The sequence below is a fragment of the Chrysochloris asiatica genome, unplaced genomic scaffold (assembly GCF_000296735.1).
Source record: "Chrysochloris asiatica unplaced genomic scaffold, ChrAsi1.0 scaffold00017, whole genome shotgun sequence".
Classification (NCBI taxonomy): Eukaryota; Metazoa; Chordata; class Mammalia; order Afrosoricida; family Chrysochloridae; genus Chrysochloris; species Chrysochloris asiatica.
The window spans coordinates 32732993-32759640 of record NW_006408535.1 but is presented as its reverse complement, the minus strand read 5'-3'; the positions used below and the strand labels follow the sequence as shown (position 1 = coordinate 32759640).

Genomic DNA, 26648 nt, shown 5'->3' with positions numbered 1-26648 from the left:
CCTCCAAAACATCAGTTATTTAGAAAAACCCTATAGAGCACAGTTCTACTCTAACGTACATGGGGTTACCACGAGTTGGTTATCAACTTCATAGCAACTGGTTTTTGTTTTTGTATGGGCTTTTGTCCATGTATATATATGTTGGGGTGACAGAAGTGGGAAGAGGAGAGACAGTGGCTAGGAAGCCCTCTGCAGCCTAACCTACTGTTGGCCTCCCATAAACATCTTCTGCTGAAATCATTCTCAGCAATTTACAGAAAGCATCCTCCCCTCTGTGCCTCTGCTCAGGCTCCTCTCTCTACCCAAACACCTGCCTTTTTCCATTCACTCTCCTCCTCAAAACAATACAGCTCACTCTGCTCTTAACTAAATCATACTAGTTTTGGTTATTTTTTTAACCTTCTGTGTCTTGTTGTTGTTGTTAAGTGCCGTCAAGTCGGTTCCGACCCATAGCGACCCTGTACAGGGTTTCCGAGGGTGTAAATCTTTACGGGAGTAGAAAGCCTCATCTTTCTCCCGCGGAGCGGCTGGTAGTTTCGAACCGCTGACCTTAAGGTTCGCAGCCCGATTCGTAACCACTACGCTACCAGAGCTCCCAGCAAAACTGACTGCCTGGTAAACAGACACAATGGTGTGCAGCAAATATTTGCTGCGATTGATTTTTTGAACAAGCCCTTTTGATCACATGCGAGGACAACGAAATTGTTGAATCAACAACTAGGGCGGAGAGCAGGTTGGGTGTGGCTTATCTAGGGTTTCTAAAGGTGAACTCTGCCTGGAGTGTCATACCTGCCAGGAGTTCAGGTCCAACAGGTAAAGTGTCCCGTTAGCAGTACCCACGGCTGCCCTCTGTCCACTGGGGGAGAAGGCCACTGCTGTGGGGGAGGACACTGACAGAGACAGGCCGGAGCTAGAGAAAGAACAGGTAGAAAGAGAGGCTGTTAGGGATAGGACGTACTGGGAATCCATTTCTGCATTTCTGTGCTCAAATCCTCCCCTTTGCAGGAACTCTTGTCTGTTCTTTCTTCTCTGTTTCAAAATGGCTTGCAGCTTGTTTCTCTGGTGGACTTTCTTGGGTCTGGGGTTGAGTGTCTTACCTTTGCTGGCTCCCCATGGTCTGGGGTTTATTAAGCCATCGCAGTATGTGTGTGAGTTTCCATTGCTGGGAGAGATTGTGGGCTTGGTGACAAAGAGGTGAGTCCGGAGGCTGGTTGGCTGTCTGCTGGTACAGAAGTAGTGGGTATTGACTGAGGACTGGTGCCTGCTGCCTTAGGAAGGCACGAAATACAGCAACGTCAGCATCAGGGAGCTTCTGTTCCTCTTCCGGGACTGAAGAAACTATAAAAGAGGGAGCATGTCACTGGGGAGCCACCTTGGACCCCATTATCCTCAGCATTGATAAACTTGCATGGGGTGTCTAAAAGGAAAAGTCTGTCTGGTCCTCTGACTATAAACATCAGGAACACCTGTTGAAAGTACAAAGTTTTGGGCCCCCCTCCAGACCTAAAGACCCCAAACCAGTTGCATTGGAGTCAACTACGACTCATGGCAATTCCATGTGTGTCAGAGTAGAACTGTGCCCCATAGGGCTTCCAGGGGCTGAGTTTTCAGAAGTAGATCACCGGGCTTTTCTTCTGAGGCAATGTTGGGTGAACTTAAACTTCTAACTTTTTAGTCAGCAGCTGAGCACATTAACCATTTGCACCATCCAGGGACTTATACTCCAGACCTAGGAAATTAAAATCTGGGGACCCAAGGATCTATAGTTTGAACAAATTTCTCAATTTATGCCCCATTAGAGAAATAAATTTGAAAAAGTTTGTGGAAAATGGAATTAGAAAAAGGTCATTTCATTTTCTCCTTGAATTTTTTGAAGCCCCTTCAAGTTTGAGAATCACTTGCTTCCCTCTTGGATTTTCTAACTTGGAGTGGAAATCGTTCTTTCCATTCACCTCCTCCTGAGCATGACCACATATCTCAGAGAAGAAACCATCTAGTGACTCATCTCACCATAGAGCGCGTGGGCCTCCAGAAGCATAGAGACCAGACCCAGCTCCAGGTGTGCCGCCACCACGTGGAGGTTGGTGAGGAACTTCGCAAGAAGGCCACGATTCCTGCTCCGGAGCTGGGAAGAGTCCGAACAGATTTGTTAGGGATGTTAAGAGGCTGGTGAGGAGGGGCAGTGTCTTAGGTCTTGCCTGTGCAGCTGGGACTGAGAGCCAGGAGCTAGGACAGAGGATCTGAAGGAGAGCAGGACAACTGGAAGGAGAGGCACAGGGAGCTTGGGAGGTGGGACATGGCAGTGGTGATAGTGGTGATGGCAAGGTGATTGCAGAATATCCAAAGCAGTGGTTGGAGAAAGGTGTCAGAAGGTTTGGGGACTCACCAGATGGTGAGGCAGGTCTCCCAGAGCCTCAGGTGGGCAACTTCGGAAGGTACCTGAGGCATCAGGGTCACACGTCTTCCAGAGTTGAGCTGCAGGTGAATCACAGAACAGACAGTGAGATGGGCCCAGACCTGCAGCATTTCCTAGACCACATCCCCTGGGTCAAGAGCAAGATTCAACCACCCACTAGGGTGGCAGGTGAGGGGTCCAGCCAGTGGAGAACACCTGTGGGCTTCCTGCCTGCCAGGCCGGAGCCTCTTACTCAGGGTCCCAGCTGACTTTGGCTGCAATCACCTGCAATGAGGGTGTGTGCTGTGCTCTCCAGGCCTGGCCTCCTCCCATATCGACGTCTAGCTGCTGTTCTCAGGGGCCCGTCAGGGAGGCAGAGTCGGGCACCAAGGCGCTCCAGAGGGCCCTCCCCTAGCAAACTGTCCTCATGTGAGGAAGAAGAGGAGAAGAAGGAGGTCTGTCAAGGAGCCACCTGGCACAGATGCAGGCTCTCATTCACACTTCAAATAGTGGGTCTGGGAGACAGGTGATGGGGCAACACTGAGGGAAGCAGGAGATGAAAAGGGGATCATCACCCAGGGCCCTGGACAAAGATGGGAAGGCACAGTAAGGTCCGTGGGGAGCTCAGCTGGGGGAACCTGTACCTTCGCAGACTCTGGACAAGGTAGACAAATGCGCCCATGGGATAAAGGTCCCCACTGTTACTAGCAGCCACTGCTTCTTCCCAGGTCTGGCTCTCCCTGGGCAGTACCCGCCATGCACTCAGCACTCCATGCAGCTGGTCCATGGTCAGACCTGAAAACCCAAACTCTCTGAGGCCCCTTGGGGCAACGAATCCTCTTTGTCCCATTAACTAAGGCCCCAAATGAACCAAGGTCATCCAACCCCCAAGCCCTCAGCCTCTCAATCCACCCCCAGTACTGACCACTACGTGTGACCTCAAGGGTGGCCAAGGCTTGAGGAAGGACATCAGGGCCGTGCTCTTGCTCCAGCATGTTCAGAATGTGCTGCAGCAGCAGGGGGACAGTGGCAGGCAGCATCCGGAGTCTCTCAGACACCTGAGGGAGAAAGGAGATTGGGCTGAGCAGGGGCCAGGGGGACAGCTTTGGCTAAAGGTCGGGTGAAAAGGGGCAGAATGAGAAATGGTAGGGAAGAGTGAAAAATAAAAAGAGAAACAGGTTGGAGAGAGATGAGGATGGAGGAATGGATGATTAAACGATGGTAGGGGTTGGGGATCACAATGGATGATGGGATGAAGTAAGGAGAGGAAGAAGCTGAATGGACAATGGGAAGTGGGATTAGGGTTTAGAGGATGAGGGATCAGGAGTGTGGGGCTGCACCCTAACTCACCTGCTCATAAAGTGTGAAGAGCCTCAGGTGATCTGTGACCAAGCGCAGGTAGAGCGGCAGGGCTGACCCCCGCTTCACCAGCAGCAGCTGCATCTGATGAGACACACACACACTTAGTACCTGCCAATAGCCGGAACCCTTGCCTGCCTGCCTGCCTACCCTCCACTCCAGCACCAAGCCGAATGCCAGGTAGCTTCTCCAATGATAACAGCAGCACCTCAGGACAGAGGTCTTTCTCTCCCCACAATGCTTTGCTCTGTGAGCCCACTGCAGGTATCCCCTCATGGTTCAGCCTCCCCTCACCTGGGGAGGCACTGGAGAGACCATACACCAGGGAGGAAAGGGTGGGATACTGTATAAGCAAGTATAGTTATCCTACTAATGACTTTTCTGGGAAAACAAAGGAGCAGGTCTATGAGAGTAGCTGGCAGCCTTGGCATCCCTGGGTCCTCACAGCTCCTAGATTCACCCCCACCCCCACCTGCCCTGGCCGAGATCCAACCTGATTGTTAAAATGCGACTCCTCCAGACGTTTTCCGTACAGAGCCAGCTCTTCTCTCACCATCTGAGTCCGGGCAGACAGCTCCAGGGGCCCCAGGGCTACCACATGGGCATCTTGGCTCTGCTCCAGGGTCTCCCCTAGGCCTGTGTCACTAGACACACTCAGCACCAAGTGTACCCTCTGTGATATTTGGGCATAGGGAAAGGAGATACAAGGAAAAGGAGAACAGAGTTGTAGCGGTTCCTCTCCACAACCTTCCTCCCTCCCTGACCTTTTTTGTCAGACTTACCCGGGGTAGGGACTTTGGGATCCAGTCTGAGATCAGCTGTCCTTTCTGGTCCATGAGCCTGTCAGCTCCATCGATGATCAGCACCAGATTCTGACCAGGGTGCAGGGACTGAGCAGACTTGGGCAGCAATCTCTGCTGCAATTCCCATACCAGGCCTCTATAAGTGGTGGGGGGGTGGGAAGGCCAGGGGCAGGATCAGAGGGACACACAGGGGTGATGTCATGTGGCACCAACAAGGCTGGGCTAATGGAGAGACACATACCGGTAGGTGTTGGGGAGGGCACTCTGCTCTTGCAGATGGCTATGCAGATAGGTACAGAGGCGTCGGAGTAGTGTGAGAGCAAGACGCTGGTCAGGGCGAGCACCTGAGAAGTGGAAGAAGACTAAGGGGGCCACTCTGGTCCTATCAGGAGCCTGCAAGGTTGACACAAGGGATGCCTGCATGGGATGGAAACAGAAAGTGTGGTCACATTTGAAATACACAAGTTCTCTGTGTCCCCTCTTCCCTCCTCCTCAGGCCCCTGAGGCTCTGTACCAGGAAGGCGGTCTTGCCCTGTCCAGACTGCCCGATCACCAGACTGAGCCTCCCCCAGCGCTGCATCAACTGCTTCACTGTGTCCTGAAGAAGGCGTGGTCGGGCAGGACTAGGGGGGCTCTGCAGCTGCTGGAAGATGGCCTGGACCGAGTCATCATCTGGAGTGGAAACTGACGGTTCCAGCTGGGACCCGGGCTGAGGGCACATGGGGCAGTGAATACCATGTCTCCATGCTCCAGGCTTAAACTCACAGAGACCCCAGCAAGCTACCTCCCCACTCAGGACTATCCAGACCACCCTGAGTCTCCCCACCCCCTGGTTCCAGCACTCCTGCTGACCTGTAGATAAAGCTTCTGGATCAGATTCCACACATCCTGCAGAACTAACTTCCCAAACTCCTCCAGTCCCCCTACATAGGGCCGGCCGGCTGCCACAGCCCCCCACTTGCAGGGGTACCTGTGGGTCAAGCAAGGACACCAAAAGTCAGAGCAGGCCTGGTTCTCCTGCAACAACCATGTACAGGTGCTCTACCTCCCCCAGCTCACCTGCGGCAGGTAAGCTCTTTCTGTTTGCTCAGGTAGCTCTTCAGTTCTGTGAGCCGATGTGCAGCCTCTTTGGACTCAGGAATAAAGTCAGATTTCCAGGTATCTGGCACAGAACTGACCCCAACAACAAAGCCAGATTGAGAACCCAGACTTCCACCACCCTGCAGGCTGTGATCCGCTTAAACTCATCCTCATGAGATCCTCCGACTTCAACTCTAAGGCTGAATAGAGGCTGCAAAGGCAAGCTCTCTGAGCCCGGTTTCTCTCTTCTTTTCCCTACTCCTAGACCCTGAATGTTGGGGAGACAAAACATGGCTGCCAAGCCTGTCTAGCCTATGGAGACTGGCCCTGTAAACAATCATGGGGGGTGGGGGCGGCGCAGTACCTGAGGAAGCTGGAATCACGGAAGTAGATGAGAGCTGGGGCAGGGGTCTGGAGGCGGGGGCCTCGGTTCAGGAATTGCATCACCTCCATCTCCGTCACGGAGCGGCCAGTTGGGTACTGGCTGGCCTGCAGAGAGAGGGCAGATGACAGGCAGTGTTCAGCTCTAGCCCTGGACATTAACCTCTGCCTAGTTCTCTAGGCTCCTTCATCTCCATAATGGTCCTCCCCTCCTCCAGACACAAGCCAATTTAAAATATAGCTAATTGCTAACAGTAAATGCATGTGCCAGGCACTTTTAATAGATTATTTTAAATAATCTTAAATCACCCAATAGCTCTACAATACAGATGTCATTTCTATATGAGAAAATTAAGGCTAGGTTAAGTCAAGCAGCCACACAATATGAAAATGATAGAAGGGTGCTCAGAACCAGCAGACCAACCCTCTTACCCCTTGCATTCCTTGCTAATTCCAGAGGTACTTCTCAAAAGAATTCCCTCATCTAGGACTTAACCATTCACAGACTCTGCTTTTGTTCACTTCAAGTCTCAAGGAGGTAGCTGTGGATAGTTCCAGGGTTCCTGCCAAACCGTGGCTTCTCCTCAGCCCTACCCCAACCTTTGTCACCTCCCAGACCCTGCTCCAAGCTCATCTGCCTTACCCAGTGGAAGTGAGGATGGTCAGGGAGGCTGTAGTTGGGAGGAATGTAGCCATAGCGGGAGCCCAGAATCCCCAAGAACAGCTGTGAGTTCTCCACCTCTCCGAGGCACACTTCCAGTTGTCTGTGGGCATAGTTATGGGGCTATGCAGCAGTCATGATATCAGGGAATATAGGAAAGATTTGGGAGATAGGAGGACCCACTTGACTTACAACTGAGCAAAATGCAAGCAGACTGCTTTTGTTAGCATCCAAGGGCAACTCACTTCCCTGGCCTTCATTCATTCCTGCAGCCCCAACCCTACCCCACCTCAGTTCTATCACTCAAGGCCCTCAGCCCTGGCCCAGACCCAGGCCCATATCTCTGCGGCCCCACACCTGTTCGTCCGGGTCTCCTCCTCAGTGACACCCCAGCGCAGGTCGATGGCGTGAAGACTGATATGGTGGGGAGCTGCTCGGGCCTGCAAGGCTGGCAGCACTACTCTTAGCAGCAAGTCCCGCTCCCCATGCATGTCCCGGAAAGTGGAGGAAATGAAAAGGCGAATGCTGCGCCATCTGGGGGTGAGCAGAGGGCTGGGCTCAGCCTAGGGATTAACCCACCACCCCAATTTCAGACTGCTATGGATCAAACTTCAGCTAAGCATGAGCCAGCAAAAGTCAACAGGCCCCCAGAGAATTAACGTGCTGGTAGCATGGTGGAAGTGCAGGATAAGCACTGGACTGTGAAGCACAAGGTTGGTGGTTTGAGCCCACCAACTGCTCTGCAGGGGAAAGATGAGGCATTTTGCTCTGGCCAAGAAACCTTATGCAGGGTTGCTATGAGTCAGAACTGACTTAATGACACTTAACAACAAAACAGCCTCAATGGCAGAGCCCTAGAGCTGAAACCCCACTTGCCACACTTCTCATGTTCCTACATGCTTATGACAACCAGGTGAAATTAAGTGTAATCATTATCCTCATTTTACTGATTGGTAAATTGCAACCTTTAAGCAATTAAGCAATGAGCCCAATGTGGTGGTTACTGGTTGCCAGTAAGTTGATTCCAACTCATGGAGACCCCATGTGTGTCAGAGTAGAACTGCACTCCAAAGGGTTTCCAAGGCCAAGGCTGTGACCTTTCGGAAGAAGATCACCAGCCCTGGCTTCAGAGGTGCCTCTACGTGGGTTCCAACCACCAACCTTTCGGCTAATATCTTGCACTATCCCAGGGACATAGCTCAAGGTACAAGTTACTATTTGGCAAACCAGAGTGGGAAAGCCATAAACTATGCTCCTATGCCCTCTGCTCATGCCCTGGCTGTCTGTCTACAGTGCCTGTTGCCTTCCCCACCTTCTAAGCTCCCTAATGGAGAAAGGGGTGAGTTCACAATCTGAGTTTCCTGTGTTAGAGAAGCCCTGCCTGGGAAAGACGAGGCAGCACAGCACAGCTCAGAGAACAGAACCAACAACATCTCCACAGTCAAAGTTTCAGTCATTAGAGTTTCTCCATGTTTCGACTGTAGCACCTCACAATTCACAAAAGCATAGAAGACACACTAACCGGTGCTGTGAAATTGGAGCCAAGGGGCTCGGGGTATTCTCTTCCAGTGGCCTGAGAGACAAGAGCCCTGTCTTTCCTGCGGGTGGTGGGATCTTGAATATTTTGTCCATTTGGCCCACATGTTCGAGAAGACGGGACGCCCCACGCTCTGCAATGAATCTAACATAAATAATAACAAAATGAGGGAGAGCAGAATACTAGAGGTCAGAAACAGAGGAAGAGACAGACAAAAAAAATAGGGCTAGGGTGGGTCACCCAGTTAACTGGGACTCCTTAAGAAAATGACCACAGCAGTGAACATAGGCTTAAAGTAAATAGGAGAGAACAAAACTCAGTTCCAGTCCCCTCCTGCTATGCATGATTATCAAAGGCAACTGAGTGAGGGAAAGTTATAAAGATGAAGGTTCCAGTTTGGGCTTGATCAGCTCTGCACTAGTCATGAAAGTTCCCTAGAGGAAAAAGAAAATGTATTTGGCTTCCTAACAGGAACTGGGAACAGATGACATCCAGAGGAAAAGACAGAAGAAAGAAAGAGCAAGTAAATGAGAAGACTAAATATATATATAAGGAGCTCTGGTAGCGTAGTGGTTACGACTCGGGCTGTGAACCGCAAGGTCAGCAGTTCGAAACTACCAGCTGCTCCGCGGGAGAAAGATGAGGCTTTCTACTCCCGTAAAGATTTACACCCTTGGAAACCTTGTACAGGGTCGCTATGAGTCGGTTCCGACTCCACGGCATATAACAACAACAACAAATATATATATATATATATAGATAGATAGATATAGATATATACATACATACAGATATCTAGATAGATAGATAGATGTATATATAGAGAAAGAGACAGAGAGAGAGTAAAAATACATATATATATATAGAGAGAGAGAGTGAGAGAGAGAGAGAGAAAGATTTCTGCAATCCTCTTAAATCAATAATGGATCACAGGCAACAGAGAGTGAATAAAATAACATTTAAGGTTGATCATACAATTTAAAAGTAAACTACAATCTCCCATATCCTCTTTTCCTCTTTCCTACAGGATGTAATACATACATGATGGCTGGAGCTAGAGCAGCCACCTTGAACTGTGAGGTAGAAAGTGAGGATTTGAGGATAGTGAAATGATAAGATAGAAGGTATCTGTGTCCCTGTAACATTTGGAGCTTCTTTACCTGGACAGGCGTAGGAGAGGAATAAAATTCTATCTTGCTTTTTAAAAAAAGTGAGTGGAGTATATTACCACAGATAATATCTGAAAGACATTCTACAAAGCCCCCAAACCCTTGTCATATACTCACTTCAGTAACCCATCAGTACAGCCTGAGAGTGTCACATCACTGGGGTTCACATTTGGTAATCTGACAAAGTAACAAGTAGTCATTAACCATCACAAGCAATACCAGGAACACAAAGTCAGTATCGCCTAACAATGATGTAAACCCCCTGCTGCTGTGCTTTTAATAGGGTTATGTGCTGGGCTGGAGTGGACCCTCACAATGGGCTAGGCTGAAGACTTCAAAGAAGGTTCTAGCACCAAAATGCAACCAAGGTAGGCAGGCAAAGGCGGGCAGTGCTTGGAGAGAGATGGTGTTCGAAACTTGGGAAGAGGTGGAAGACCCTTCTGGCACAGGTAAGGGATTGTAAGCATTCTTACGTGTAAGGTATCCTTTGAAGGAGAACACCAACAAAGAGGCACTTGGGATTCACATGTTGCCAGAAAATCTCTTTAGCTGCATTCATCATTTTCTGCTTCATAGCTTGGCCAAAGAGTATGACCCTGTCCACCTGGGCGAGTAAAGGGGAAGAACTGAAACCAGGGGCCAAAGGAATCGAGGGCACTAAAGATTTCAGGATCTCAAGAGAAGAGATCTCTGATTAGAGAGACAGGAAAACTTTGAGAGAGATGGAGACGTGCCTATTTTGAGGGTGGAAGTCTCTAAGTTCCCAGGCTCTTAGGATGAGGAGAGGAAAGCTACTTCCTACGGCTCTGATTTGGGAAGTATGGAGGTGGAGATTGATAGGGGCAGTGGTGTGCTATAATGACAGCAAACTGTTAAATTTTTAGGAATTCTGTGAGTCAATTGTTAGGCATAAAAAAACAAAATAAGCCCTCTGCCACTGAGTTAATTCCAATTCATAGTGACCCTATAGGATGAAGTAGAACTGCTCCTTAGGGTTTCCAAGACTATATGCATTTTTATAGGCGCAGACACAGCTGGTGGGTTTGAACTGCTGACCTTGTGGTTCGCAGCCCAACACTTAGCACACTGAACCACCAGGGCTCCTTGTAATTAAGCATAGCCATTATTCAACATTAAACGATATTAATAATTAATAAATTATATAAAAAACAAAAATAATAAATATTCAAAAGTCATCCCTTTCTATTTTGTTATTATCTACTCCTGGTGTGATGCTGTAAAGTAAGCACTGGACTGCTAACTGCAGGTTGGTGGTTCAAACCCACCAGCCGCTCCTCAGAAACCCTATACAGGGTCACTAGGGGTTGGAACCCACTCAATAGCACTTAACAAACAACTTCTGGTGTGGTGCTGTAGGATGAGCACTGGACTACTAACCACAAGGTTGACAGTTCAAACCCACCCGTCACTCATAGGAAACCCTATATGGAATCACTATGAGTTGGAATCAACAATGATCTACTTTTCAGTTCATTTGCATCTACATATCTGATTGGTGGAAATGCTACGTATTGGTGTACTGCTGAACATCTCTTTGAAACTGTGTAGTAACCTCAAGTGAACAGCTGGGAATTACCTTTAGTAGAATTCCTTACACCATGGAATTAGGAACAGCTACTAATCAAGATTTATTTTCCTGGAGAACTGGCTGTTCCACATTTACCACCATACCACTGGGTAGGGGATTTGTTCTGGGTGGTCAAGAAATACGATTCATCAATTATTGAGGAAAATGTGAGGAGGAGAAGTTTCCTCAGGGCTGGGCAGTACTCACAGGGACTCTTTGGACAGCCAGAGACATCAGGTACTTCCCAACAGTTCTCATAGACCATCCATGTTCCTCCTTTTCATTCAACTCCTGAAGGAAAGGCTCAGGTTATGTGGTTGGAAGGCATGAAATGATTAGTAAGTAATAAACACCAGTCTGTTCAGGAAGTCTTTGAAACTGTGTATAGTCATGTCTTTATTGAATATTAAGATTTTCCCAGGCTGGTGTCTAATCAAATTTCTTTTTTTTTGATGACAGGCATTAATATCTGACCTGAACTTGAGCCTGGAGCTCTGTAGCCAACTTCAAGATGCCTTCCTCTGCTTTAAGTACAACCGTCTTCAGATTGCCTTTTCCACATAACAAGAGATCCGCCTGCTCAGCCCGAGCAATCATCATTGCAAGCAACAGCAGCACATAGTTCAAGGGGTGCTGGATGGACAAACATTGGGGTGAAATAGGTTGTTGCCTTGATTTGAAATCTACCTTTACATTCCCAGTCCTGGAGGCCAAACAGCTCGTTAATGGGAGAAAGGTGGAAGGAGAAGACAGCTTCAGCAGCCCTGAGGAACAGTTGCCTTGGGGCTAAAGGAATCGGGACTCTCACCCTAAGTTAACACTGGGATGGAATGAGGTGACAGTGAGACATACTTTGGTGACAGAAATTTAGAAACCATTAAGAACCAGCCAACTGCATAATGTTCATTTTGAAATCCATCAACAGGGTTGGAGGACACATTTTAGGAACTGTTCCTAGGAACCAGGGACTGACGCTGGGAGGCAAATTCACATTATCTTGCTCAGTTCTGAGTGCCTATTAGCTGGGGTCCCCAGCACCAAACAACCCTTCTTTAAAAAAAAAAAAAAATATATATATATATATATATATATACATATATATATATTTTTAGCATTTACCTCTTGTGAGTTGCCCTTTGGACAGCATTGGTCTACATCTGTCAGGCAGATCAGAAGGGTGCGGCCTGGCAACGGAGGCAAGTTGTGCTGCACAGACAGCTTCACAGCTGTCTCCAGGGCCTGCCGGTACCGATCCAGTATCTCCTCATCACATTTCCACTGTCTGCAGGCAAGAAAGACACAAGGCGTTCAGGAGTTCATCTGCCTGCCACTTTGAGGAAGATGAGAAATTGCCATTTAATTCCTGAGGTCCCTCCCTCCCTCAAGCACTACCACCTCTTTCCATAGCAAACCCCATTGCTGGTACAGAAGACTGCGGCATAGCTTCCTTTTGTTTCCATCTTACAAGACTCTTCTAATCCATTCTCATGGCAGGAGAGACATTATCTGTAGACCCATTCTCTGCCATGGTTACTGCATTAATCCTTAACTTAATTTATAAGGTAGATTTTTACTGCTATGTATTTTTAAATTGCATTTTAAATACTAACCCCTCACTCTGAAAACTGGAAATCAAAGGAAAACCAATTGCACATTGATCCTACCTTTCCTGAACAAACTCTATTACAAGGTAACAAAATAACTTCAGTAGTGAGAGAAGTTCTTTGTAGAATTCCAGCTAATAATATGAAGGAATGGTTGAAAACCTCCCTTCTGCAACCACTACTGAAGCAACTGGTTCTGGCAAAGATCATCAGTGAATCAACTTTGCAGTGGAGAGATCAAGCTGTCAAATCCAATGATCACTCGTAACATATAGGATCTCTCCACTCCGGCGTGTATCCTATCTATCAGGCTTTTAGAGTCTTGGTATGGCACTGTAGGATACACACTGGACTACTAAGCACAAGGTTGACAGTTTAAACCCACCAGCTGCTCCTTGGAAATCCTATACAGGGTCATTATTAGAACCACTTGACAGCACTTAACCAGACTTTTGGGACCTCCTAGTCCTGGTGTGGCACTATAAGATAAGCACTAGACCACAAGGTTGGTTTAAACCACAAGGTCGGCAGTTCAAACCCACCAGTCACTCCTTGGAAACCCTACAGAGGATTGCTAAGAGTCAGAACCAAGCTGACTGCACTTAACAACAACAACAGAATACTCTGTAAGGTACACAGGAGCCCTAGTGATGCTATAGGATAAGCAATGGACTGTTCACTGCAAGGTCAGTAGTTCAAACCCACCAGTTGCATAATGGGAGAAAGATAAGGTTTTCTGTTCCTATAAAGTACAGCCAGAATACTCCTTAGAAGCCAGGATGGCCAGACTTCATCTCTCAGACTTTGTACATGTTATCAGGAGGGACCAGTCCTGGGGAAGGACATCATGCTTGATAAAGTGGATGGTCAGTGAAGAAGACAATGATCCCCAAAGAGATTAATTGGCACAGTGCCAGCAGCAATGGGCTCAAGCATAGCAATGATTATGAGAATGGCAGAGGACCGAGCAGTGTTTCATTCTGTTGTATATAATAAAGTCATTATGAGTGGGAAACAACTCAATGGCACCTAACAACAACAATAACATTTGTTGTTGTTGTTAAGTACCGTGGAGTCGGTTCCGACTCATAGTGACCCTATACAGGGTTTCCAAGGCTATAAATCTTTACGGGAGCAGAAAGCCTCATCTTTCTCCCGTGGAACCACTGGTAGTTTCGAACTGCCGACCTTGCGGTTAGCAGCCCGATTCATAACTACTGAGCTACCAGAGCTCCTTTATAGCCTTGGAAATCCTATATAGGGTTGCTGTGAATCAGAATTGATTTCATGGTATAATGGCTTTGGTTTCTGTTTTTTATAAGGTACACAGGATCACCTATGAGATTCTTGCAAAGAAAAAAAAAAAGTTAAACCCGTGTCTATTCAAGCCTTTAGAGCTAATGTCCATAGTACATGAAAAGCAAGTTAAACGATGCCATGAGACAGTAATTAAGGTCAGAATGAGGGACCTCTACCAGGCATTCTGAACCTGGCTTCACAGCAAATCATGAGCATGAAAACAAAAGGTAAAGAGATCTAAGAGACTTAATCAAATGCACTGTGTAGACCTTGTCAGATTCTCATTTGAGCAAAGCTGTGAAAAGATTTTTTTTTAGATAATTAGAAAATTTGAATAAAGATTATTTTCAGTTTTGTTAGGTCATTAGTTACCTATTAATATGACATCCTAATTATGTAAGAAATACTAATGATGACATTCTAAAAATGTAAGGAAAATCTGGTTTTTAAGAGACACAAGCAAGATGTGGTGGCGGTGGTGGGTGGGTGCCATCGAGTCAGTTCTAATGCAGTGACTCTTTATAGGGTTTTGGAGGCTGTAAATCTTTACGGAGAAAAAAGCCTTACCTTCCTCCTAAAGAGTGACTGGGGCTTCGAACTACTGACCTTACAGTTAGCAGCCCAGCTATTATCTATTATGGGCTTCTTCATGCCAGGTACAAATAATAAACATAAATAAATAATATGTATGATAAAATTAAATAAAATGAATTATATTAGGTGGCATTTCTTTTTAAAACATTCCCAGAGAAAGAAAAAGAAAAAAAAATGGATCAATAAAGGAAATGTGGTAAAATCCAGATAATCATTTCATCTGGGTAATAGTTTTATGGGATTTCATTACACTATTCTCATTACTTAGACACATACTATATTTTGTCATATATTTTTTTTTATCAAAAGAATTCAGTGGTCTCCACCAGTGCTGTTGAATAGGATTAAATTACAATTATATTAAACTTACACATTTAATTTAAAAATTTGTTAGAAAAAAAATTTTTTTAGAAGCTGCATTAAAAAAATAAAAAGGAGCAGATGAGATTAAGTTAATTACATTTTATTTCATGCTGGAGGAAAACGTCGATTTGAACTGCATGGCTGGTGGTTCAAGACTCACCAGTTGCTCCTCGGAAACCCTATATAGGATCACTGTGAGTTGAAACTGACTTGACAGCACTTAACAAAAACAACAACATGCATAAAATATTTTCACTTCAATATATAATTAATACAAAAATTGAGACATTTTACAGAATTTTTTTCATATAGTCTTCAAACTCCAGTGTGTCTCAATTCAGACTAGCCACATTTCAAGTGCTCAGTAGTCACATGTGGCTAGTGGCTACCATCATGGTCAGTAAAGAAATATCATTTGGACTGGTACCCTGAGCTGAACTCTTTAATAGCCCTGTGTTCACAGCCATTGATTCTTGGCCACTTAAGTCTTAAGGAGCTCTGGCAGCGTAGTGGTTACAAATCGGGCTGCGAACCACAAAGTCAGCAGTTTGAAACTACCAGCTGCTCTGTGGGAGAAAGATGAGGCTTTCTGCTCCTGTAAAGATTTACAGCTTAGGAAATCCTGTTCAGGGTCGCTATGGGTCAGAACCAACTCCACGGCACATAACCACCAACCACCACTATAGAGAAATAAAACATGTCTCTGTCTTTTGAGAGCAACAGAATGCAAGGTATTGTTGAAGCACCTAAAAGAGCAGAAATGTGAACTTGACGAAGCCTGTGGAACAGGTTGTACGTTTGTCTTTGAGCCTGCTTAATGACAACTATCTTCATGTATGTGAAGAGAAGGTAAATGTATCAGAAAATACAAGAACTAAAACAAACAGAAGTCACAGTGAAGAAAAAGACAACAGTAAACCCAGAGAGGACACTAGCCTGAACCATGAACCGAGAGAGGGAGATGATAGACTAATTCCATAAGCACGCACACATATAAACAAAAACCCAAACTCATGCTGTCAGATTGACTTTAACTCCTGGAGACCCCTATGTGTCACAGAGTACAACTGCTCCATTGGGTTTTCTTGGCTATAATCTTTAGGGAAGCAGACCACCAAACCTTTCTTCGGTCATGCCACTGGGTGAGTTCGAACTGCCAACCCTTACGTTGATAGACTAATATAGACCATTTGTACTACCCAGGGACCTCTCCCAAATCACCAAAACCAATAAACAGTCACAGGTATAGAAACCAAGCATGTATTTTGCTTCATAATCTCTCCATGTTGTTGTTGTTGTTAAGTGCCTTCAAGTTGGTTCTGACCCATAGCGACTCTATATAGGGTTTCCAAGGAGCAGCTGGTGAGCTTGAACCACCGACCTTGCAGTTCAGACAGCTTTAGCTGGCGAATTAGCCCACAGCGCCACAACAGGACTCCAATCTGTCCAAAGGGCAATGTTAAAGAAAGGTTTGCTATGCCACAGACAAAGTCAGGCAAGTCTAAGGCACTGGGGTCACTGACAAGCTTGTCTTTACAGAATAGCATTTGGGGTTCTGAGATCATTCCCAATTCCTACCAGGGTGCTTCTTATAGCCCACCCTTGGCTCCTGGGTGGCACACAAACCTGGCTTTCTGTACTTTTATCTTCTCCCGCTTGAGCTGCTCATACATCACAGGTATCACCATGGCTCTGCGAAGGTCCCGACGACTTAGGTTGCCAAGCCGCCTCTGAATGGCACTCTTACTGGCACTTCTTGAGTTTCTAATAATTATCCGCTTCATCAGTTGTATGTTGGAGGGAAATGGTAATGCTGTGTGGCAACAGGTAATGAATTATCTGAGTCAGGCAGTTTCTAGTCCCTCATCTTGTGGTCCTATCAATATCTATTTAGAGCCCCCACACTTGAGGCTGGCATGTGTCCAACCTCTGCCAACCTCGGGTTCCAAGATTGGAAGGCAAGCAGCTGAAAATGCCAGCACTGTTGTTTCATTTGTTCAAAGACATGACAAGATTTGTAAGAAGGGAGATAATACCTTGATTTCTGATTTGCGCTTCAATACTATTGATGGAATCGTAGGCGTTAAGAAATCTGAATGGAAACTGTCGACTGTGGATCACAGATTTCTGGAAAGCAAGGGAGGGGTCATGAGGGGAGAACCAGGAAGTCTGAGGGCCATCAGGAAGATGAGGTAACCATTCTGCTAAATTTGTGGAAACATGAGAAAGGACTAAGTGGATATTAGAAAAAGGCAGAAAATAATTTGAAAAACAGGAACGTTGTCATTTGAGAATATGAAAAAAAAAAGAAGGGATTCCTGTTTCTTTATCTTTTATAGTCCTCTGAAGTCAGTTAAATCAGAGATTCCTCTTCCTGGGTAAGTCTCTGACCTCAGAAAATAGAAATCCAAGTTCTTTTATTCCACTGTAGTTTTTCAGAGTTCATTACACCCCCATACCAATTTCCCCCAGCCCAATCTGTCTGTATCTCCATGCCTGTTTATTGCCCACATGAAAAAAGTTGGGTGGCCATGACTCTCCCCACCCACCTGGGAATGTCTAACTTCCAAACCAACTGTAGAATCTCCACATCCACCTTAGGCACTGGGCCACATGGCCACAAGCCCCTCACATACCGCATGCTGGAGTCGCTGAAGAATGATCTCGTGGTGTTGGGCACTGATTCCAACTCGAAGCAGGTTGCGTAGATTCCGCAGCATGGCCATGAAGGGAAGCTTCCCATTGTCTGAATGAGGTCAATGTGAAAGGAAACAAGATCCATTCATGTGAAAACATAAGCACCTTCTATAGTTAAAAGAAACAATAAAAGATGAAAAGATCAAAGGGAACTTATTCCTCCCCAATTGATTTAAAAAAAAAAACCAGTGTCCCAAATATAGGTTTCCGCAACAATTCCTATATACTATGATGTGCGTTGTTGTCATTAAGTGCCATCTAGTTGGTTCTGACTTGTAGCAACCCTGTATAGGGTTTCTAAAGAGTAGCCAATGAATTTGAACTACCGACCATGTGGTTCAAACCGACCTTTCGGTCCAAGGCTTTATTCCACAGCGCCACACCAGGACTCCCAAGATGTGCTCTTGCGGCTGTTTAGTGCCGTGGAGTTGGTTCCAACCCATAGTGACCCTACATACAGGGTTTCAGAAGAGCAGCTGATGAGCTTGAACCACCAACTTTGCGATTCAAACTGGCTCTGCAGCCCAGCGCATTAACCCACAGCTCTGCACCAGGATTCCTTATATGGAATGAGTTGTACAGATATTGATACAATGATATCATAGAGAAGGGATCATTTTTATCATGTGTTGATAAAAGCCTGATGTGTCACTTTACTGCATTTGGAATACTGACAATCATTAAGCACTTGGCTGTTAATCACCCAGAGGTTCTGGTGATCTGCTTCAATATAGATTAAAGCCTAGAAAACCGTACTCTGTCGCATGGGGTTGCTATGAGTTGAAATCAACTTGACGGCCCCTAACAACAATATAATGCCAACACTACTCATAACAGGCACTACTGACCCCTTTGAAAGTGTATGGTCAATGGCAGATCATATCAAGTCAACCATTTTCAGTAGTGCAACAACCAAGTGAATGGATGATGTACATACCAAGGAACTTGCTTAAGGAGCCCTGGTTGTTATGTGCCGTGGAGTCGGTTCAGACTCACAGTGACCCTGCACAGGGTTTCTGAGGCTGTAAATCTTTACAGGAGCAGAAAGCCTCATCTTTCTCCCGCGGCACAGCTGGTAGTTTCAAACTGCTGACTGTGAGATTAGCAGACCGATTCGTAACCACTACGCTACCAGAGCCCTGGTAGTGGGTTACAAGTTGGGCTGCTAACCACAAGTTCAGCAGTTTGAATATACTAGCCACTCTGTGAGTGAAAGATGAGACTTTCTGCTCCTGTAAAGATTTTCAGATTCGGAAACCCTATGGGTCACTATGAGTAGAAACCGACTCCACATAATCATCACCACCAAGGTATGTGACATGAATGGGGAAGAGAAGAAGGGAGTGTGACGGTCAAGGTCACCTTACCGATGAGCTCCTCCCAAACTGAAGCTTTGTTCCCCCTTAGGCTCAACTCTCGATCCCAGGTCATGGGCTGAGAGAGTTTCATTCGCTTCCCAGCTCTGCTGGAATCCCATGGCCCAGGGAGTCGACTTTGAGAAAAACGTTGTATGTTGGAGGGATATCTGGGACAGAGGAAAAAGTGTTCATCATTTTAAAGTCAGCTGAAATAACACAGAAGAGAAAAGGTAAGTTAATCAAAGCACTCAGTCAGGTTTAAAGGCCACATCTGCCCAAGCTAATAATTGTTGCTGGGTTGGCAATTGCAGGGACTGAGGCCATGGATGCTGGAAAGTTATGGGGTTGAATGTTCAGGATAGACGTTCTTACCGGTAGCCCAGCAGAGCTTGGACATGCTGAGCAGGTTCCCGGATATGCAATCGCTGTACTAGCTTCTTCAAGGTGAACCTTGGCTGGTCCTTTTTCTCTGACACTGCATTGTAGGCTGCCTCAAACTGTAGAAACAGCCCGAAGTTCTACAGGGCTCATTTCAGCCATGAGCACACTTTCTTCAGAAAACAGAGTCTGAAACTACCCTCTACCTATGAGTTAATGTTTTTCTCCAAAACAGATTTGAGCAGAGTAGAATTAGGGTAAAAATTTCAGACCACAACACAAGATAGCAATTCTTTGGGGTCACTGGGTTTTATTTACACATGGGGGTAATAGGAGATGATTGGCTTGTGGAAAGCAAGATGGGAATAGAATGAACAAAGAACATCCTTGTTCTTCTTGTTGCTAAGAGCAACAACACTTAAGAACAGCAACAACTGAGTCTTAGGGTTTCCTAAGGAGCAACTGGTGAGTTTGAACCGCCAACCTTATGGTTCAAACCGACCTTGTAATCCAGTGCTTTATCCCACAGCGCCATACCAGGACACCATTCTTGTTCTTGGTGATGGTGGTGTGCCATGGAGTCGGTTCCGACTCATAGTAACCCTACATAGAGTTTCCAAGGCTGTAAATCTTTATGAGAACAGAAAGCCTCATTTTTTTCCCCCGTGAAATGACTGGTAGTTTCAAACTGCTGACCTTGAGGTTAGCTGCCTGATTTGTAACAACTATGCTATCTGAGCTCCTTGTTCTTTTTGTTAAGTACCGTGGAGTCAGCTCCCACTCATAGTGACCCTGCACTGGGTTTCCGAGGCTGTAAATCTTTATGGGAGCAGAATGCCTCATCTTTCTCCCATGGAACCACTGGTAGTTTTGAACTGCTGACCTTGAAGTTGGCAGCCCGACTCGTAACCACTACGCTACCAGAGCTCCTTGTTCTTAGAGGGAAGGAAAGAAAAACGAAACCCAAACCTAACGTACTGCCATTGAGTCAAATCCAACTCAAGGTAACCCTACAGGGTGGAATCAAACTGCTCTTCACAGGGTTTCTGTGATTGTCATCTTTCCCCTATGGTTAAGCAGTCCAACACTTGACCTGCTGCACCACCAGGGCCCATCACTGAGACTTAGGTAAATGGAGGAATCAGTACAATGTACAGAGTGAGGAGTTAAAATGGAAAGATGTTGGCTTCCAGTCTTCCAAGTTAAAAGGGCTAAATTTGGGATATATTAATATGATAAAGAGAAAAGATCAGTTGACTAACTGAGAATATTTTTAATTTTTAATTTAATTTTAAAAAAAAGTTCTATTGTGAATTAACTGAAGGTTCAAAGAACAAATCAGTTTTCCATTCAACAATTCATACATGTTTTGTTTCATGTCATTGACTGCAGTTCCCACAGTGCCACATCATTCATCCTGTGCTTCCCACTGCCATTCTTCCTCTTTCTCTAACCCTTCTGAACTTTGCCCTTGACTAAATGCTGCCCTTTGGTCTCAAATGAATGATTAATCTAAGTGTGGCGCCCCTTGTAGATCTATTGTTTGATTGAAAATTAAGAAATACGGCTAAGTTCATTGTCAGACGTGAAAGGTGACCAAAAGCCATTAGTCTCAGGGATCTCCTCAGTCTCTATCTGACCAGCAAGCCTGGACTTCTTTGTGGTGTTTTTTCCACATTTTTCTCCTACTCTCTCCAGGGTGTTCTAATGTGATCCCTTTCAGACCAGTGTGTAGTGGTGGCCAAGAATGTGTTTTTTCTTGTAAAGCTAATATCTTTTTCTTAATGATCTAGTTTAATAATTATTATGATCATGATTACTAACACTGTTTAATGTACTGTTAGAAATACATTAAAGTAACTGATTTTATCCTCACAACCAATGAAATAGGTACTGCTATTAACCCCATTTTATTCATGTATGAGGAAACTGAGAAAATAAGTCATTTGATCCTAGTTGTAAACAGTGGAGGTGGGATTGAAACCCAAATGGTCTGAAAACAGATGCTATGCTCTTAACTGCAATTAAAGTAAAATAATTTTGTTTTTAAAACTTCCTATGGGATGTAGAAGGAGCTCTGGTAGCGTAGTGGTTACGAATCGGGCTGCGAACCTTAAGGTCAGCGGTTCGAAACTACCAGCTGCTCCGCGGGAGAAAGATGAGGCTTTCTACTCCCGTAAAGATTTACACCCTCGGAAACCCTATACAGGGTCGCTATGGGTCGGAACCGACTCAAAGGCACATAACAACAACAACATGGGATGTAGAAGAGTCCTGGTGCGGCACTGTAGGATGAGCACTGGACTGCTAATTGCAAGGTCGGCGTTTCAAACCCACCAGCTGCTCCTCGGAAACCCTATACAAAGTCACTATGTGTTGGAACTGATTTGACGGCACTTAACAATAACAATATGGGAGACAGCAGTAAGAGTCTTGAGTGATGTAGTGGTTAAGTGCTCGATTGCTAACTGAAAGGCTGGTGGTTTGAACCTACCAGCCACTCTATGGGAAAAGATACGGCAGTCTGATTTTGTAAAGATTGTTATTATTATTAAGTGCCACCAAGTTGGTTTTGACTCATAGTGATCCTGTACACAGCTTCCAAGGAGCAGCTGCTGAATTTGAACCACCGACCCTGTGGTTCAAACCAATCTTGTATTCCAGAGCTTTAGTCCACAGTGCCACACCAGGACTCTTAGGGAATTCTGTGGGTCAGTTCTACATAGGGTTGCTATGGGTTGGAATCAAATCAAAGGCAATGAGTTTGGCGTGTGTTTGTTTGTATGGTTCATAGTGTGTTAAACTTACTTTATCAGGCTGGACATGCCCCCATCAGTACCAAGGAGAGTAAAATTGAAAAAAAAAAAAGAACCTTCCCATTGCTTTAAGCACCTGACCCTGTGTCATGACTGCAAATCCCCAAGCAATATTGGTTTCTGTGTACCATACCCACCATTAATATTTTTGACATAAATGAAATTCAGTTTCTAAATATTAGTCTAGGAAAAGTTATACATGCACACATATACCCAGAACAAGGGACTCACCTTATTCTGCTCTGCTTTAAAAATCTTAAAGAACCTTGACAAATATCTCTGTGACTTTGAATATGGATTCTTTGACTTCTGTCAAGACAGGAGAAACAGTGTTCAAAGATGGCAATGGAGATTATTCAGAAGGGATCCATTGAAGAGCCACAAAGGCCCATCTCTACCAAAAAGGAAGCCCACTAGGAAACCCAGTTCTTCTCTGAACCCTTTTGATCCCGGTGATAGGAAGATGTCAGTTCTAAAGAATATGGACGCTTAGTGTAGGTGTCCCACATTCTTAGGTCCCTCCCTTCCCAGAAAATGGGGCCACAGCTATGAATGACTGACTGGGATGGAGACTGACTGGATGGCGTGGAGGTCGGCGGGGCCGTTTCTTGGCCCGGTGCTTCCGAGGGTTGTACTTGGCCAGTTGGTATTCATCAAACTGGGCAAATTTATCTGTCATCGCAGCACGCAGGCAGGCAGGCAGGGGCACCAGCTTGCCCTTCTGCTCTTCGGCCAGGCTCTGTCAGACAGAGACACTCTCAGAAGTCAGACCCAAATGAATCCTCCATAACAAAACAAGACTACTTCATGGGGTTAGGTGATCAAGAATAGGGAGCTGGTTCCTAGTCCCAACTCTAAAATTACAGTTTCTATGGTACTGGGCAAATCAGTGCACTTCTCTGATCCTCATTTTCCTCACTGTCAACATGAGGTTTAGAATAAGATAAATTTTTCTCAAACAGCAGTTAAGCCTTCCTCAATCATATTCTGCCTATTGGGCGACATAGTCTGGTACAGGGAGAAGCTGCCCTATCTGGGGGTGGTTGAAGGGAGGGTTATCGGTCTAATTTTCTTTGGGGATGCACTGAGCAAAGAGGGAAGAAAATGAGGGCCACACCTGGTAGAGCTCAGCCACCTGGATCCAATCAGAAGGCAGTTGGATAATGGCACAGAAATACCTTCGTAGGTAGGGGCGACAGGCTGGCAAGAAGGCAGCAATGGCCAAGACTCTGTTGGCCGCATCCCGAATGTTCAACTGCTGCCTGGTGTACAAAGATGCCTAGGACACAGGGTAGGGAGAACTGGCAACTTATATCTCCCATAGTTTTATCCCCTAAATTTACTTGTTCACCTACACCATCTGCATAAAACCTTTCCTAAGTCCTCCCAAGGTGTTTCGCTTGGTATATTCTAAGTCCTCCATAACTCAGGCCTTATCGACCTTCCTAACGTATTTTTCCAAATCTACCTCCTGCTTCCCAAGTCAGTCAGCCCTCTTCCTCTTTGGAACTCACTTTCCAGATTAACACCAATGAAAAACTTGACCAGCATTCAAATTGCTGGTTAAATCTGTCATCTTCCAAAGCCTTATAGAAAGCATTTTCCCTTTTTTTTTTTGGCTTCTGGAACATTAACTACTACTTTGGTGACATGTATATGGTATTTAGTAAAGTTCTTTCTTTCCCAACAACACAATAAACAACATGAGAAACAGATTTAAATTTCATAGACTTGGTATGTCCCTCAAGGCTTAGCTAGCAATACTGCACTTTAGCCTGTATACTGTCTGAACAAGGAAACACTAATACATTGTTTCATAATACCATGCTTAGGAGTCCTGGTGTGGCACTGCGGGCTAATGCACCAGACTGCAAGGTCTGCCACTTGAACTGCAAGGTCAGCGGTTCAGGCTCACCAGCTGCTCCTCGGACACTCTATATAGGGTCACTATGGGTCAACGGAACTTAACAACAACAACAATCCTATACTTCCCCACTTTCCACAGAGACCCAGAGGCTAGGCCTCTGATTTCACCCAACGATCTTTACTCTCTTCCTAGCTGAAGTTCTTTTACCCCCAATATGAGGCTAGTCACCAAGCTCCAACAAATACCATAACCACACTGTTTCCCAGTCCCATCCCTTCCTTCACACCACAATACCTTGAGGATAAACTCAGGTTCCAAGGGGGCAAGTTCACAACAGATTTCAAGGAGGGAAGTCTGAAAGGAGTTATTTGCTTCTTTTATGGTTACATTTGACACCAGACTAGTACACAGCAAACTTATTAGAGCCATCTAGGAATTGGGAGGAGGGAAGACAGAAGGAAAGATGTAATAAAAACCAACTTTAGCACTAAGCAAGAGTTGCCCTCTATTACATGAGTTATGGGGAAGGGTCTTGTTCAGCACCCCTCCCACCGTCCCTGCCACCAACAACTTCTGACTCTGGAATTTTCACCTTCTTCTCTTGAAGGGCCTGATCAGTAGTCTCAGGATTAGATCTGGAGTCCCCAATGGTGAGCTTCAGGGTCAGCTCCTCCACCTCCTCCTCCTCCCCAAAGTTTAGATTATAAAAAGGCATCTGGGCCTCTTCTCCTTCAGTCTTTTCTAGCTTTTTTTCTTCTTCTGAAGAGGACCAGCGAGCCTAGGGATAGTGGTAGTTAGTAATCACAGCATGTACCCAAGGCTCCTCAAACACAGACAGATCTGAGGGCAGAATAGGAGCAGGAAGAAGAGTCCACACCTAACTCTTGCATCTAAAATCCTCCCCCATCATGCCCCAGTATTGATCAGTCCTGTCTCTGACTTAGTGCCCATTCACTGTCACATTCACCACCACTCAACCTGCTGAGCCTTGCCCAAATGCTTCATAATCCTCCTCCACCTTTTGTCTTCTTACAGATGCCAAGGCCCGGAAGCCTGCAGCCCCTCACATGCTTCCTGTGGGGCTAGTAAGATACTTTTGGAGTCAGAAGAAAAAGAGCCATATCCTATATCAATCTCACAGCAACCTTGGGCTGCTTAATGTTTCTGAGCCTCAGGTTCCTCATTCACTACCACCTACCTGATGGGGTCATTGGTAAACTAAATGGGATAACATATGTATGATTTGTTGCAAATTGCAAAGCCTTAAATAAATGTAAGAGAGCAGTAGTTGCAATCCTGACATGAACTCTGTGAAGTAAGTTCTCACTGACCTCATTTTCAAATTAAAGAAATTAAAAAAAATTAAAGAAATCAAGGCTATAAAAGGTTAAGAATCTTGTCCAAAATTGTACAGCTTATAACTAACAGACAATAGAGTTCAGAGTAGTTTGTTCCTTCAGTCTATACCACAAGTCAAAATAGAATGGATGTGTACCTGTCCACTGATTCTGAATGTGGTTCTGTAGATGTGACAATTGTGTTTGCATACGGACATGGAAGAAGTGGGTTCTCGCATAACAGATACATCTTATACCTAATAAAAGATTTCAAAAACACTTGATTGATTTTGCTACAGCAATATCATGCTGGTTCTCCTGAGTAAAGGCTCTCTGGCTTTGCTCTCTTCTCCAGAATCTCAGAACTAGTTAGGCCAAGAAAAGTAAAGGGCACCTCAGGACAGAGCTCTGAGGAGAGAAAATAACAGCAGAGAGCGAAATGCAGGCACTGAAATCAAGGGACAAGAGTCAATACAAGTGCCTGTAGCTATTACCAAAGCTGCTTCCTGAGCTCTCTTTGTGGCAGAGATAGACTGTACGGCCCTGGGGCAGGTTAGAAGGTCTTGTCCCTCAGAGAGGCACTGATTCCTCCAGGTTGGAGGCTCAGAGAACAGGTTACTGTTGGTGTTCAGGCTGCACAGATCAGCTTGTGCCAGGTGAGGTATCTGGAGATGCTGGAGCAAGGTGCTAGCAGACATGGCGCTCTTTAGACTAGGGAGGGTGGCCAGGCATCGGTTCTCCAAGGAAAGAATGTCTGAATTGGCAGACACACGTCCATGTGGTTTCTCCATGATTTTTACATCGGGAAGTGTGGCCAGGCACCGATTCTCCAAGGAGAGGATATCTGGGCGGGCAGACACATGCCCACGGAGCTTCTCCATGGTTGGAGTTCAACCAGCATATATCTAAGAGAAGAAAGGACAGGTGATTAATATCTAGGCACTGGGCATGTATGTGCACAATCTTTCCCGAAGCCCTCCAAATAATGCCATGAACTTCAGGCAAATAGCCACCAATACGTTTTTCTTTTCCCAGGATTGAGCTCATCTAGGGAGGATTCTAAGGGGAAAGGAAAAGTTGAGGGAAGGGAAAGGTTGAGAGGAGGGAAAAGGTGAAGATAGAAGTTTAAGAACAAGGGGGTAAAAGAGATCCCCAGCACAATTGGTTTGATTCCAATATAGTAGTGGGGTCAAGCTTAGAATCTGAATTTTGGATTCTCAGCTCTGGAGAAACAAACATTTTGATCAAATTGTTTATACTCACCACCTCAACTTCCATCTATCTGCTCACTTAAAACAATATTTTTATTATGAACTGGGTGAAGGTTTAGAGAGCTCACCCATTTTCTATTCAACAATTCAT

The 26648-nt window shown here is 45.6% G+C and overlaps 1 protein-coding gene across 1 annotated transcript in view; it reads right to left on the bottom strand.

The window, feature by feature from the left end:
* Positions 1-26167, bottom strand: part of TEP1 (telomerase-associated protein 1) — a 41089-nt gene extending 14922 nt beyond the window's left edge. The window contains exons 1-33 of the mRNA XM_006835554.1: positions 25781-26167; positions 24542-24727; positions 24244-24378; positions 23200-23361; positions 22660-22821; positions 19261-19385; positions 18898-19055; positions 17470-17579; positions 16870-16960; positions 16460-16646; positions 12093-12255; positions 11448-11606; positions 11181-11264; positions 9859-9989; positions 9503-9562; positions 8202-8360; positions 7037-7213; positions 6662-6782; positions 6002-6126; positions 5617-5730; positions 5410-5527; positions 5072-5266; positions 4799-4974; positions 4537-4693; positions 4248-4427; positions 3746-3838; positions 3321-3453; positions 3040-3190; positions 2681-2814; positions 2387-2475; positions 2011-2125; positions 1098-1338; positions 790-910 (exon numbers count right to left, since the gene is read on the bottom strand). Coding sequence (XP_006835617.1) covers positions 790-910; positions 1098-1338; positions 2011-2125; positions 2387-2475; positions 2681-2814; positions 3040-3190; positions 3321-3453; positions 3746-3838; positions 4248-4427; positions 4537-4693; positions 4799-4974; positions 5072-5266; positions 5410-5527; positions 5617-5730; positions 6002-6126; positions 6662-6782; positions 7037-7213; positions 8202-8360; positions 9503-9562; positions 9859-9989; positions 11181-11264; positions 11448-11606; positions 12093-12255; positions 16460-16646; positions 16870-16960; positions 17470-17579; positions 18898-19055; positions 19261-19385; positions 22660-22821; positions 23200-23361; positions 24244-24378; positions 24542-24727; positions 25781-26167 — 4899 coding nt within the window. The remainder of the gene's footprint in view (positions 1-789; positions 911-1097; positions 1339-2010; positions 2126-2386; positions 2476-2680; positions 2815-3039; positions 3191-3320; positions 3454-3745; positions 3839-4247; positions 4428-4536; positions 4694-4798; positions 4975-5071; positions 5267-5409; positions 5528-5616; positions 5731-6001; positions 6127-6661; positions 6783-7036; positions 7214-8201; positions 8361-9502; positions 9563-9858; positions 9990-11180; positions 11265-11447; positions 11607-12092; positions 12256-16459; positions 16647-16869; positions 16961-17469; positions 17580-18897; positions 19056-19260; positions 19386-22659; positions 22822-23199; positions 23362-24243; positions 24379-24541; positions 24728-25780) is intronic.
* Positions 26168-26648: the final 481 nt, after the last annotated feature.